The sequence below is a fragment of the Leptidea sinapis genome, chromosome 1, assembly GCF_905404315.1.
Source record: "Leptidea sinapis chromosome 1, ilLepSina1.1, whole genome shotgun sequence".
NCBI lineage: Eukaryota > Metazoa > Arthropoda > Insecta > Lepidoptera > Pieridae > Leptidea > Leptidea sinapis.
Window position 1 is genome coordinate 26,328,691 of NC_066265.1, and position 14,996 is coordinate 26,343,686.

Here is a 14,996-nt window from a genome sequence, read left to right on the forward strand (position 1 = left end):
TAGTTGGTATATTATATTATACTATATTACGTAGATTATCTCGGAATAGTGTGGCGCTGTACACGCGTTTTCCATATAAGGCATCAGAAATACAAGAACCAGAGATTAACGTACACCCCCCGCACGCATCTCACCTCACCCCTCTCATGGCACAGCGCCACTCATACGAGCCCGTAGTTAATATGTAATTTATTGTATAAGCGACATCAAAATTAAGGTTCATAATTGACTTTATTTTTTCTCTGTATGGTAACCGATTTCTTCACATGAACCAATTTTATAATAATTTTTTTCATGTGTGGCCTTTTTATGTAATAATACCACCAGTGGAAAATGGTGAAATTTATCTCAAATCTACACCTTGTTTTAAATATGTAACTAAGTAAGTTTTCGTATGATTTACTTTAAATTTCTCAAATGGTCCGACGGACCCTTCTTCTGGGTCTCTTATCTGCCCAAATGCATCTGTATTATCTATCATTATAATATAATAATTATTATATATACGTATAATTATATACCTGTTATTTTAATTGCACATATAGAATTAAATACATGAGTGCTCTTCCTGATAGGTTGAATAATTATTAATTAAGTTATATTCTTATATAATTAAATAAATAAATTGTCATATAATTAATTTTATAGTCGGTCATTTCCGGTTAGACATGTTTGTTGTACATACGAGCATAAATAAAGACGGTATACCTATTACCATATTATTATGTTTATCGCCTACTATTCCTAGTCCTACCTATTCGAGATCTTGTAGCAATGTCTTTTGTTTATATATATATTAATTGGCACCTGTGACCTATAACAAATAATTTGAAAACAAAACTATTTCAATGCTCATTTCTATGCTAATTTTAATGTGCGAACGAATTTGATTAGCTACTATAATAGCGACATTGTGATATAGGTAATCAACTATAATTAAAAATAAATCGAAACACAAGAGAAAATCATAATATTATTCATAACATATTATACACTAATAAAACTGACAATTATTTCTTCTCATAAATGTACTCTAAAAATGCAATGGTGTCTGAAAACCAGTTTAGTTTTGTTAATTTTATAATAAAGATGCGTTATTGAAGCTATAATAGGTATCTATTATAATTTTAGTCTTTGCAACGTAGCACACAAGCCTTTAAAAATGTTTAATTACCGTCCACAAATGTTAGGGGCATGGAGTGCATAATGCATGTTTCGGTTTTATGTTATAAACCTCTTATGTAACTACGTCATAGTAATAGTACAAATGAGTCAAAAAATAATTGATAGTATATATTTATAAATTTATTTATTTATATACGTATATATAAATAATTATGAATATCGAAGTTTTACAGTAGCGAACATTAACGATGATAAGTGACAAGAAACTAGGTGCCACTTTTAAGAAGTATAAGGATTTAAAGATTATTTGCATTGAATTGTCAAATGGATTGCGTGCCTTAAGATAATTAAACAAATAACAAATGAGATTATCCATAATGCTGACGCGGTGCAGTGTTAAGTTACAAAACAAATCTCTGTCGGGTCGTGACTCAGATTACGTTCAGAGTTCCAATGGACTAAACTAGACCAGTTACGCAAACCTAGCAAAACCTCGATGTAAGTGTGAACATTGACCGTAGCAACCAGTTGTAAAGCAGACAATGGGTTCTAATAGGTTATATTGTATATACATTTGGATATATGAAGAATATTATGGGCCCCGGAGTGACTCCCTGGGTGGTCCCTTCAATGGCAATTGGCATATGATACATAACAAAAATGTAAAAAATATATATATTATACAGAAAAAGTAGAAAACTCATTCTTCTGATTTTGCGAAGAATAAAATACCTACTAAATACGTATAGATATTGATAGAGGGAAATTATTGTAATGTGTGTATTTGTATATCAGTAACTACAAGAATCTAAACGTCTTGCTTCGTTTGAACACCAATTTCGAATTTGCAATTTCTTAACCTATAATCATATTAACATAATATCATTTTATAGTTTGTGGCACCATCACCTTAAATCTTTTGAACATAACAACTGCGACCATTCACCATTATTTTTCGTAAATGGTTAATTGGAAGGGCTACTTCCTCTTTGATTCCAATGATGTATGTATTTTTCCCTATTTTCATTATGAGAAATAAGGTTCCTTATAAAAACATAGTTGAATATTATAATAATAAGGTTTGGAGTCTAACATAAAGTACAAAGTGTGATTAAATTCATTAAGTGGTGAGCGGATACGGCTTGTTCATACATACTCCTATAATGGCGAATTTATTGAATTTGATTGTGTCAAATTTAGATTTAATATCTATGATATACATTGAAAACTAAACAGCCATTTAATTAATATAGGTAAGCAGCAGGGGCGAGCATTGGTTTTCTAGCAAGGTAGGCACTCTAGATTTAACTATAGGTTTTGAGGACTAAATATTGAAGTTGTATACGGAATCTGGAGACTACTGTAGCTATTTAGAATCAAGCGTAAGGAAAATTTTTATGAGTGGATGTTCAATAAAAGTTTGATTATAGAATTACAGAACCAAATTAAACCAAATCAACTTTAACACTAGTGCTATATCTGTGTAGGTTCTTAACGATGTAGGCACTGCCTTAATACCTATATGGTATACACGCCCCTGGTACGCAGACAAGATTTTATTCTTTTACAAATTACTTACTTGATTTAATTAGATTAGGCATGTATATTATATTCATATGACATATCTATATATAAGTTTTTTGAGTCTTGTTCATATTTGTTTATAAAATATTTTGTAAATATGTTTCTATTTAAATTTGTAATAGTATATCAACCGATAACGATAAAAATAATATAAGTATCTAAGTACTAAAAGCTACGTCGGTGCGTCATATATCGCGTGCTTTATCGCTCCACATTACAACGGCCATCACCCACGGTAAGCCTTGGATGCATATCTTATCATTAGACCATGGATTCATAAAAATGTATGAAAATAAAATACTTTTTAGATTTGAGGTTTGAGTAACATAAGAGGCGCCAGCTTTTTTGCTTCCCATATAAAAGAAATTGCATTTTTATTCCGATGCAATATACCAAAGGTATAATAATCCCGGATCAACTCGAAGCACCACTGTAGCAAGATATAGAACAGTTTCCACTTTTCGGTTCATAAGTCCGCCGGTGTAGAATTAGGTCTATCAATGTCCCGTATATTTTTTAAAGTCCGTCTGAACTTTGTGAAGCACAGAGATAATGTCCCTCTGAACTTCAGGGTAAACATCATACGAACAGCCTTCCATTAGCTCCTCAATTAACTTACTAACAGTATGATTATCCTCCTCCCCTCAGATCTCCCATAAAGATTTCCACGAAGATCGGTCCTGCGCTGCCCTCATCCAACGTATTCCGGCGATCTTGACCAGATCGTCGGTCGATCTTGTGGGGGGGCCTACCAACACTGCGTCTTGTGGTACGTTTTCGCCATTCCAAATAAAATTCATCATTACCATACAAATACCGCCTCAACCTGACATTGCCTAAACCTACCTACCCAATTGGCCTTACCGTAAAAACACATTTAAAGGGATATAAAAAAAAAACATGCACAGCATGCACTATGAACTGTCAGTTAGCTCCTCAAATAACTCACTAGCAGTAGTGTATTTATTCACAATTTTAACAAACGACAAACGAGCAGTATCGTTAAAACTATTAAATTTACCTCAACATGATGATGGCTTGAATGTGGTGGCCCTTCCGAAAAAGCCTCGATAAAAAGATAACAACAAAAAAAAAACTGCAGTGAGAACTGAGAACCCAAAGAAGCGAAAACATACTGTTAAGAATGCGCCGAATTCTTTAGTAGTGAATACAGAACTCAAGAAAAAACAAAGAGTTGATGGACACATGCAACGTGCTAAACATAAACTCTTTGATAAAAGTAAAAAAAAAACATTTATAAAATGGTACTAATAAACATACATAAGTACTATGGCTTTTTAAACACAAGTGAATCGCACAACATAAATTAATATTTAAGTAGTAAGATTGTTGAACTTGGTCACAGTAAGCGGAAATGTTCAATCAAATAACAATCAAAACACATCACATGACCAATCAGATACATCTTAAGCTCCTAAATACTACTTAGGTACACATTGACAAAAAAGTGGACAAGTCAAAGAAATAAATGATTGTATATATGTAGATAATGTGAGTACATAACTTGGTAATGTCAATTCTGTATACAAGCGACTATCTATGTAGATTAATCCTAATATTTATGCACGAATTTTTTACGAAACGCCTACGCGAATGCCCGTCGGTGATCAGAGATAACTAGGAAAGTAGCCTCTTTGTTAAGTTTCAGTTTTAAACAATGCGCTGTCAACATTTAGGTTAAACACGCAGATCCGGGAATTAAGAGTTCGATGACATTTAATGACAATAATATCCTTCTAAATATTGTAGCCATAATGACCGAGAAGGTATTTTGTACTCACATAATTTTTAAACATATTATTATATTCGTATACATACTGATACCAGTAAAATATTACATCTATAGTTGGATTTATCTTCGAGACAAATGGTACGTCCGTGAATTGGCGGCTTTAGATAAAAGCATGTGCCTTTTTTATTTAATTTTTTATAATATCACCATTGACATTATTGGTTCATCACTATGTCTCACACTTGATAATTATACTGCCTCGCATCAACTATGTATTGAAATGAGCACTATGAAAAGAGAGTTTTAAGAAGAGAATTTTAAGTTTGTTTAAAGTTACTAGCTTGTGTAGTAAAACACGTCTTGTGTCTAGTGGACCATTTTGTCATAGAATGACATAGGTTGTGTCATTTTCCTTCATTTTTAACAAAATGTCCCGGACAGTAATGCATTTTTTTGAAAACCGCCCTGTCAAGAAACACCACAAAATCAGATTTTGGGGATGATATCTTAATTTGTGACGATTGTTATATTTATATTGTTCGAAGGTGGAATTTAGCGAAAGGAATCAGGTCAAACAGTCTATCACTCCCCGTCATAAATGCGGTAGAAAACACAATCTCATAAAACGGTTTATATTAGTTCATAATATGGCATATTTCCATAATAGTTGCATTAACTACAACGCGTTGTGTTGCTGGTAAAGGATACGTTAACAATAATTTGATGAGAAAGTTGAAGCACTTGAAGGAACTTACCTACACGTTACAGATCTGCAACACAGTGTAGTCTTGGAATACATACTTAGACTTTACACATACTTAGAACAACGGCTTAGAAGAAAACAAGTGACGAGACAAACAAGACTTGAGACTACAATACGGTTACGCTCGGGATTGACTTAATAGTTGAAACAGAACTTACCAACATGTTAAACATCTGTACAGTCTAGACTTGGAACTACAATGCGGTGATGTTTGAGATTGATTAGATACATGAAGCACTTAGAACTTACCTTCATGTTACACATCTGCAGCAAAGTCTGCTCTTGGAATCTAACTGAGGACAACGGTTTCTAAGGAAAGACGAGACAAAAAACACATAGTTGGTCACTACAATGCAGTGCCCTTTGAGATTGATTAGACAGATTAAACTTTTAAGACTTACCTACATCTTACACATCTGCAGCAATGTTTAGTCTTGGAATCATACTTAGGGCAACAATTTCTAAGAAAAGTCGAGACAAAAATACTCAGTTGGTCACTACAATGCAGTGCCGATTAAGACAGGGCAGATTAAGCACTTAAAACTTACCTACATGTTACACATCTGCAGCAAAGTCCAGACGTGTGACATGTGACAAGACGAGAAGGACTTACTGACTGCGAAGGGGTGGCGCCCCGTATTAGTAAAACCCTACATTTGCTTGTTACCTTGAGACAATATGTTGTAGTTTTGTTGTAGTCTCACAAAAGACTTCAGTACACAATTACTAATTTCATTAGCTACGACGGAATTGAAACTAAAAAAAGTAATGGTTCTTACACAGCACTCATAAGCGACAAAAAAGTTGTAGTGAAATATTTAATCGATTCAAATAATATGTTAATTTAAACATGAGCATATTTGTAATGAGTGTTGTTAATGTAATGGAAATTTTAAATAGTAATAAATCACACGAGCAATTTAAATCAATGTTGTAGATCTTTCGAACGGTAGTTGGCTCCTCTGAATAGGTTTTATTAAGTGTGGGAGTCCGATATGATGATAAGAGAGCAATTTATTTTTCTTCACATGCATAATAACGTTACATACAAAGTACATTATAATTCTTAAAAAGATAAAGGTATTTCTACATAAGGTCCAATCTATAACTACTGTTAATCAAGCTCTCACTGCCTGCGATGCTGTAATGGCGCGTTATGCTGGGCATTCATGACCGCTCCAAGAAGCAAAAGCTCGTTTTTTCGGTTAGTTATTTTAAATACAGATAAACTACCGTGAAATACACTAATCCCGCATCAGAATTGAAACTGATCGTAGAAACAACACACACGACCTCCCATAAGAGAAAGAGGAGGAGACTAATGCCTAATTGGCTTGTGGCGCCAAAATATTACATCTATAGTTGGATTTATCTTCGAGACAAATGGTACGTCCGTGAATTGGCGGCTTTAGATAAAAGCATGTGCCTTTTTTATTTTATTTTTTATAATATCACCATTGACATTATTGGTTCATCACTATGTCTCACACGAGATAATTATACTCCCTCGCATCAACTATGCATTGAAATGAGCAACCTACCGATGTGTTTGTTTATTATTAAAATATGTTACTGATACCTAGTCAAAACGTAACAAGGTTAGGTTAGGTAATATGTATTACTAATACTTAAAAAAAATCATATGATTATGTTATTATTGTTATTATGCCCCCCACAAGATGGACCGACCATCTGGTCAAGATCGCCGGAATACGTTGGATGAGGGCAGTGCAGGACCGATAGTCGTGGAAATCTTTGGGTGAGGCCTCTGTCCAGCAGTGGACGTCACAGTGGACGTCTTCCGGCTGATGATGATGATGATATGACTATATATTTTTATCGCGTGACTCAAAAGCGTCCTAATTAGGCCGAATTTTGGCAGTTTGGCAGCAGACACTTGTTTACACACATAGGTAAAAGTGACATACATAGCTGTGAAGCAAATAAAATTAAAAGCAATAATAAATACCAGATTATTTGAGATTAGATTTAATACTAATAATCGTCCCACAGCGACAGACAGAAGACAAAAACTAACAGAGAAGAATTGATAAGACGTTCACAATCAATCAAAACCTATTGGCGTGTCATTAGTTAAGTAATTAATCCCATTAATAATAATAAATAGAAGCTTAAGAATACGCTATAGAAAACCAAACTAAAATTTAGAAAAGAAATTTAAAATTATCATCAATTCCTGTCGTATCGACGATACATGAAAACTATATAAATTAACAAAAATCTTTGTTTGCAAACTGAAAAATGAAATAATTTTATCAAATTAATGTATTGTCATCGGTCCTTGATAAATCTACGGAGTTTTAACGAAATCTGGCCGTTTAAAGTGGGTATTAATCGCTCCCAAATGAGTCGGTTACAAACAAACATACATTTTTTTATGAAAATAAAAGGGACGAGCAGGACGTTCAGCTGATGGTAATTGATACGCCCTATCCATTACAATGCAGTGCCGCTCAGGATTCTTGAAAAACCCATAAAATTCTGAGCGGCAATACAACTGCGGTCGTCACCTTGAGGCATAGGATGTTAAGTCTCATTTGCCCAGTAATTTCATTACCTACTGTGCCCTTCAGACCGAAACACAGTAAGCCTTACACATTACTGTTTCACGTCAGAAATGGCGCCGTTGTGGTACCCATAATTTAGCCGGCACCCGGTGCAAAGCAGCCTCCCACTGGTAATACATACAGGTGAAGCTAATAAAAAGCGTGTAATAATATATACTAGATAGAATAGAATAACCATTTATTTTTGAAACATAATATTAATAAATAATTTTCAAACAAGAACCCGGTAATAGTTATAACTTATTAATGAATCATTTCTTTAAAATATTACCACAGCTCTTGAGACATGTTTGCGAGAACGTGATCACGAAAGCAAATATACAATAATATTGATTTATATGTGTTGCCGACACATGTAACATATAACGTCACGGCAGCTGTGCACTGCTCGTCTGTATGTACCACACAAGCATAAATCTTAATTATTTAAATCGGCACGCTCTCAATCAACGACTAAACGCTGTGTTTAGCGAATAGTAAACATTAACATTATTGCCAGCAATAATTTATGAAATGTTGAACTTTTAACTATCTTTGTCGATTATAATGATACTAGCTGATGCACGACTACCCGCGACTTCATCCGCGTAGATGGAGGGTATTTAAAAATAATAAACAAATTTGGATTGATGATTATCTCATGTCCTAATCCAGTTACGGTTCCCGTTTTCGCTCCCGTTCCCAACATATTATATGAATTTAATTTTTTTTTAATTTCGAGGAAGATTTCTATTGAAAAGTAAACCTGCTATTGGTATAGTTATAGCTCATCGACGTAAATTTCAAATTTCACAAATCCCGTGGGGTCCATGAATTTTTCCGGGATAAAATGTAGCCTATGTCCCATCCCAAGCTCTAGTCTATCGCTGTACCAAATTTGATCAAAGTCGGTTCAATAGCTCTGGCGTAAAAGCGTTACAAACAAACTTACATTTATAATATTAGTAGGGATGTAGGGGTATCGTAATTTTCTACTGAATTGAACCTAAAAGTCGGGCTCAAAAAAACCAGGATAAAAAGCAAGTAATAATCAGCTTGCTCGGCAAACCGCTGTAGTTTATAAACAGGTACATAAATTATTTCTGTTAACTAATTTAAGAGACAACAACGATGAAGATATTGAACTTCGAGTAAGGATGAGCTGAAAAAGATTCTGGAACATTAAATGAAATTTTTAAATCGCTTTACCACTTTGCCTCAAATAGACTGTTATGTACCTGAGTCCTACAAACCTAACCTCACTACATACGGTTCAACGAATCTTCAAACGGTTTCCAAATATTGGACTTGTCAGGAAAGAATAGAGAGAAGTATATTAAAATAAAAAGAATTGTAAGGAATATAATCGAAAGCATAAGAAAGGACATTTTTTTCTGATAAATATTCGCTCATAAAGTAGCGATGGGCAGGGCAACAACGGACAATAGAACAAACAACATGGGAATGTCCAATAGGCAAAAGAAGAAGAGCTCAGGTCTAAGAAAAACACGTTTTTTAAGTTTCTTTGATATAAATTGACTTATTAGCTAATAAACCTTGATTTCGTAGCGTCATTCTTATAGATATTTTCCGAAACCTTATAGATTTATCCTAAGAAGGTCATCATCAATACTCAACAGTAGAATCACTTTTCGTCGGACCTCGAAAAGTCGAAGTATTCGTAGTTCTAAATACACCATTTCAAACTCAATCTAAACCTCTAATAGTTGAATATTTACATACAAAACCTGCCCAACTGTAATCCCTCCTTAAGTTGAAATGCACGAAAAAATCTATTTTAGTGTCTCCCAGTCTGTGTAGAGGTTTAGCTTACAGTTTCTATTCTATAAATAATAAAGAAATCGTCAGATAAACACCAGTGGGAAGCTCCTTTGCACAGGATGCCGGCTAGATTATTAGTACCACAACGGCGCCTATTTCTGCCGTGAAGCAGTAACGTGTAAGCATTACTGTGTTTCGGTCTAAAGGGCGCCGTAGCTAGTGAAATTACTGGGCAAATGAGACTTAACATCTTATGTCTCAAGGTGACGAACGCAGTTGTAGTCCCGTTCAGAATTTTTGGCCTTTTCAAGAATCCTGAGCGGCACTGCATTATAATGGGCAGGGCGTATCAATTACCATCAGCTGATCATCCTGCTCGTCTCGTGCCGTATTTTCATAAAAAAAATCACAAGCGCTGCTATTTAAAAACATAAAATTGAGTTGACGCATTGAATATAGTAATTATTAAAGCATAAAATAAGTAAGAATGTATAATAACTAATTTAAAAAAATACACTACAACTTTAACTGTTTTTCTACTTTTTAACTATATTTTAATGCACCTATTAAGTGATAAGAAATGGATATGTTTAATGATAAGACTCATACTTTGTTTCTCTAAAGTCCAACTTGGCGACGAAAGACAACAATTTACTTTTTAAAAACACTCAACTTTTTAATTCAAAAGCAGAATAGATAAATCATAGATTCAGACATGATGATAAATGTAATTATTTCGTTAAGTAATACCTACTTCTTTAGGTGCGTTATAAAAAAATAATCAGAGTGAAATCTTAAGATGCGCGCGCATCACTGTAAGTTGTAAGTTGTAACACAAAAGTTGGTTCCTAAAATTTTCTGACGTTTGCGTCATTTTTTATTTTTTTTTTGGTTTCTTCATCCATTATTTGGATAGGCATAGGGATCAAGCTCATACAGCCGTATTCATTATTTAATAATTAATTGTCAAAGCCATCTTTGCAAGATTTTTACAAAATTGTTCTTTCTAAAAACGTAGAACAGCACGAGAAATAAATCATTTCAATGATTTTTGCTTCGTTAGTCCAAAGAAGTATAACTGCTTGCGTGCATACATAAGTACACACACACAGACTTTTTTTTAGAGTTATACTTACACATCGTCTTTATATTATCTCTCCCTATGGGCCTATAGTACAGAGTGAAGAAGAAGTATCTAGATTCAAGATGTTTATTCTGCGAGTACTACTACTATACTGTAAATACCATATATTTACAATATACTTGGGTATAGACGAACTAAGCATGCAAGAGAGAAGACAATCTGTAACGGGGATACAGCGAAAAGGAAAAAGAATCTTTTGTTACTGTAACCGATTTTATTGTGAAGTCGTAAACAGTCAGCCATGCTCGGAATAATCTATCAAATCAAATCGTCTATCCGCTACTATATTCTCTACTTAGATAATTTATATGTCTAGAAATAGATAGTCTCTTGCTGTTAGACAACCGATAAAAACAGGCCAGAAATATTAGTTTAGTGTGCGTGACAAGCTACGTCTTACACTCGTGATTTGTATGACACTCTGTGTTAGTGTGCGTGAATTGCTCAAAATAGAGGTTAGTTCTAAAGTCTATTTTTTTGACATTTTCACAGCTGTCATAGTCTATCTAGAAGTATAAATGATCTAAGATTCTAAGTACTGTGTATCAACAGGTAATTATGGCAACCAAACTGTCAGAGCACTGCATAGTTGTTATTCAAAATAGTATTACCGTATTATACAACCGCACCGATAGGTCATATCATTTTTATATTAAAACTAGCTGACCCAGTAAACGTTGTATTGCCGATATTAAAATCGCGATAAAAAAGTAACTGTTGATCGTAGATGGGTGAAAATTTTAAGTTGTATTTATTTTTTAATGCTGACTCATAATCAAACAAATTTATAAAAAATTAAAAAAAAAATTGGCGTGGACCACCCTTAACATTTAGGGGGATGAAAAATAGATGTTGTCCGATTCTCAGACCTACCCAATATGCACTCGAAATTTCATGAGAATCGGTCAAGCTGTTTCGAAAGAGTTTAACTACAAACACATGAGAATTTTATATATTAGATTTTGTAGTTATTTTTGTTTTACTGTGCTATAGTAGTTTATGCAGCCTTATAACCAAACGGGCAATATAATTTTCGCTGCCAATTTCTTTCATTCTTGAAACAGTTAAATACTTATTGCTGTGTTAACTTTTCTCTTCGCCTTTTTTCGAACATCCTCAATCTTCTTTACTTACATCACTTACATAGCTAAACTATTAAAAACAGGACGTTGATGATTAAGATTCTTTTCAGTTACTTTAATTGCTAGCGGTACCTGTGTCTAACTGACATCATGTGTAGGATTCTGTGAGTTGTATTCATCCATAGGACTAAATTTAGACTACAAAATATTAAAGTATTAACTTACTTCGGCGGCAAGATTCTTAATTTGACCGCAACCATCCAGTAGTCTATTCTATCTTCGGAACTAATTGGAGAGAATAGAGTATAGAAGAGAAATATATTTATTTTATAGGGAGTGAAAATAGGAAAACATATTAAAGAAACACTTGATAAACGCCATCAAGCATCATCAGTTCGTAAAGGCTCCTTGACATGGAGAGAATTGATAAAAATAACTCAAAAAAAATTCAATCTTTCTATATTTGTTAATAAGATATAAGAATACAAAATTACTTATAATCTACTTATTAAAGCAATTTACAATTAAGCCTTATATATGTAGGTATCAGAAAACTTATTTCTACAACCCTATCTACGTGTTGAGGGATAAAACTTTATTATGCTTAAAAAACTAAATACATAAAGTTTGTGGGGGAAAAATCCAGGAAACTGGGAAAACCTGGCTATTTGCTATCACTTAACCTAACATAAGACTAATGACTAGAACTACATTTTGTAAGCAGTGGTAAAATAAGATGACGTCCATAACACAGAGAAACATACAGTACCTCGAGTATGTAAGTCATGTTTAAAACATTAATCATCGAAAAACTTGAAAAACATACAACGTAAGCCTTGGGTGATAAGTAAAGTGATGCAACATATTAACGAGGTCAGTTAACAGTCAATGAGTGGTAAAAGCTCCTTTGGATAACTAATCACCCACTTAATGCTAACTGGAAATTGATAAAACGTGACAAATGTTAATACAAAACGGTTTGTATTTGACTAACAAAAAACAATATTGTTCGTTCGCATGTAACGGATGTTTCGCGAATACGTAGACGTAGGTACCTACCCACCTAATTATTATAAATGTAACTATGCAACCTCATTTTTTATCAACAATAAAGCTTTGTACAAATCTAGCATTGTAATAATTAATAATCACATTGGATTTAAGTTTAGTAATATATCTACGTCACTTCATCAAACGCATTTTAGTTTGCAATTGGCAGCATTGAGGATGAAATATGTCAAGTTGGCCTATGGACTTGCATCCCGTGCCACTAAATAAATTAAAAAGAAATATGTCAAGTTTATAAAGGTACCTAAATATAGTGGAATAATATAATATTATTATTTATGATAGGTTGGTACGTGGTAAATATAGTTTTCTTGTCCTGATACAAATAATACTAAACATGAGTAACATGGTCTATTCAAAATAAACAATAGCGATTATTTCTCAGAATAGCAGGCAGCCATCTTGTTTGATTGACGAATGAGTATGCGAGGATAATCAGCGTCTGCCGCTTGATTCTATGTAAATAGGTAATGCTCATAAATAAACATTTGTTTTTATAATTTAGAACAGAATTGTAACAACTAATAAGAATTTCGCCGCGTTACATTCATATCATTAAACCAATCTGTGTAGTCTGCCAATTTTAACCATCGTTTTTAAATTTTATCATGGCTGGACTAGCCTGTTCTCGAGAATTCTGCCTTTGTTATTAAAGATTAAAGTTATTTTTAAAAAAAATCTCATGTTTATAAATTGTGCCTGTATTTGTATACATACAGTGGATTGATGGCTGATACTCTAGGTAAGAACTAAATTTTTCATGATTTATATACATTTTTTACATTTTATTTTACTATTTTATCTGCCTGTGTTAAGTAGTCACAGCAATTTTTAATTTTTAGCCGCACCGCGTTTGCGATCATGTCCAGAAATAAGATAATGCTGAAGTGTCAAGTAATAGCTTAAAAACATGGTCGGATTTGGTATGGTCGAACCATCGGACGCAGTCTGGTAGCGGACCATATTCGATAGTATGTCACATTCTCTATGCACTAAAGTACTATTAATACCGTCCGGACCGTACCGAGTACGACGCCGGACCATTTGGTTCGAGGCGCCCGTCGGTGCGTCCGTTGGTCCGGCCGTACCAAATCCGACCATGTGTTTGGGCTATAACTCATAAAACCAAAACACAATTTAATATCACACAGCAACACTAGCTTTTGATTCACTATAAAAATACTGACGATATAATACTAACGTGCTTTTTTATTGTAATTTTACCACATAATCGTTTACGAAATAAACGCTGGCATTTTCAAACAAAACCATAACTTTCGTGCCACTTCTCAGTCGTATAACTTATACCTAATTATTCTTAGCTGCTGCGCCCACTCGTAAAGAAGCTTAAACAATATTTACTTACAGTATTTAGCTTAAGCGAAGTGTTTAGGATTCCAATTACAAGCTATATGCGAAATGGATTTGCAATTATTTAGCACTTTCATGAATGGACTAAGAATAGTCATAATCATTGACGGTAGTTTATATGTACATCTACCCACATTTTGTGCAGCCAACAACCTAAGTCTACTTATTTTACAAGTTATGAACATAAAATTTAACGGATTTTATGTGCTTATATATTATATCCTATACTATATTTTGCTACAGAATAAAAATCCTTGTAAAATATTTGCAATATTTATTCAAATAAAATTCTTTTTAAGGGATAACCGCTTATATATCAAGTTCTAAAATTTCTGAGCAGCACTACAATTACGCCCGTCAGCTTAACACATAAGATGTTATGTCTCATTTGCCCGATAATTTCACTAGCTACGGCACCCTTCAGAGAGAAACACAATAATGCTTACACATTACTGATTCGCGGCATAAATAGGCGCCGTTATGGTACCCACAATGTAGCCGGTATCCTGTGCAAAAGAGCTTCCCAATGATAATCTGTTGAAACATATTTCATACTAAGATATCCAAATTTGTGTACAATACTCGAGTATGCAATTATTGAACGACATAAGGTCAATGATCTGTAAGTTCCTTACCTTCTGTACCACGAGGGGCGTTCCGAAGTCCTTTCCACCCTGCAGCCTAAAGCCTAGAGGCTGCTGGTCAGACTTGTTCAAGCGCACAGTTATTAACTGTGCCATCTGAAACATTCACAAAT

The 14,996-nt window shown here is 33.8% G+C and overlaps 1 protein-coding gene across 7 annotated transcripts in view; it reads right to left on the reverse strand.

The window, feature by feature from the left end:
- Nucleotides 1-14,996, reverse strand: part of LOC126969250 (PDZ and LIM domain protein Zasp) — a 59,446-nt gene that overhangs the window by 26,647 nt on the left and 17,803 nt on the right. For all 7 annotated transcript variants that reach the window (XM_050814624.1, XM_050814632.1, XM_050814642.1 and 4 more), the window contains exon 2: nucleotides 14,875-14,979. In XM_050814624.1, coding sequence (XP_050670581.1) covers nucleotides 14,875-14,979 — 105 coding nt within the window. The remainder of the gene's footprint in view (nucleotides 1-14,874; nucleotides 14,980-14,996) is intronic.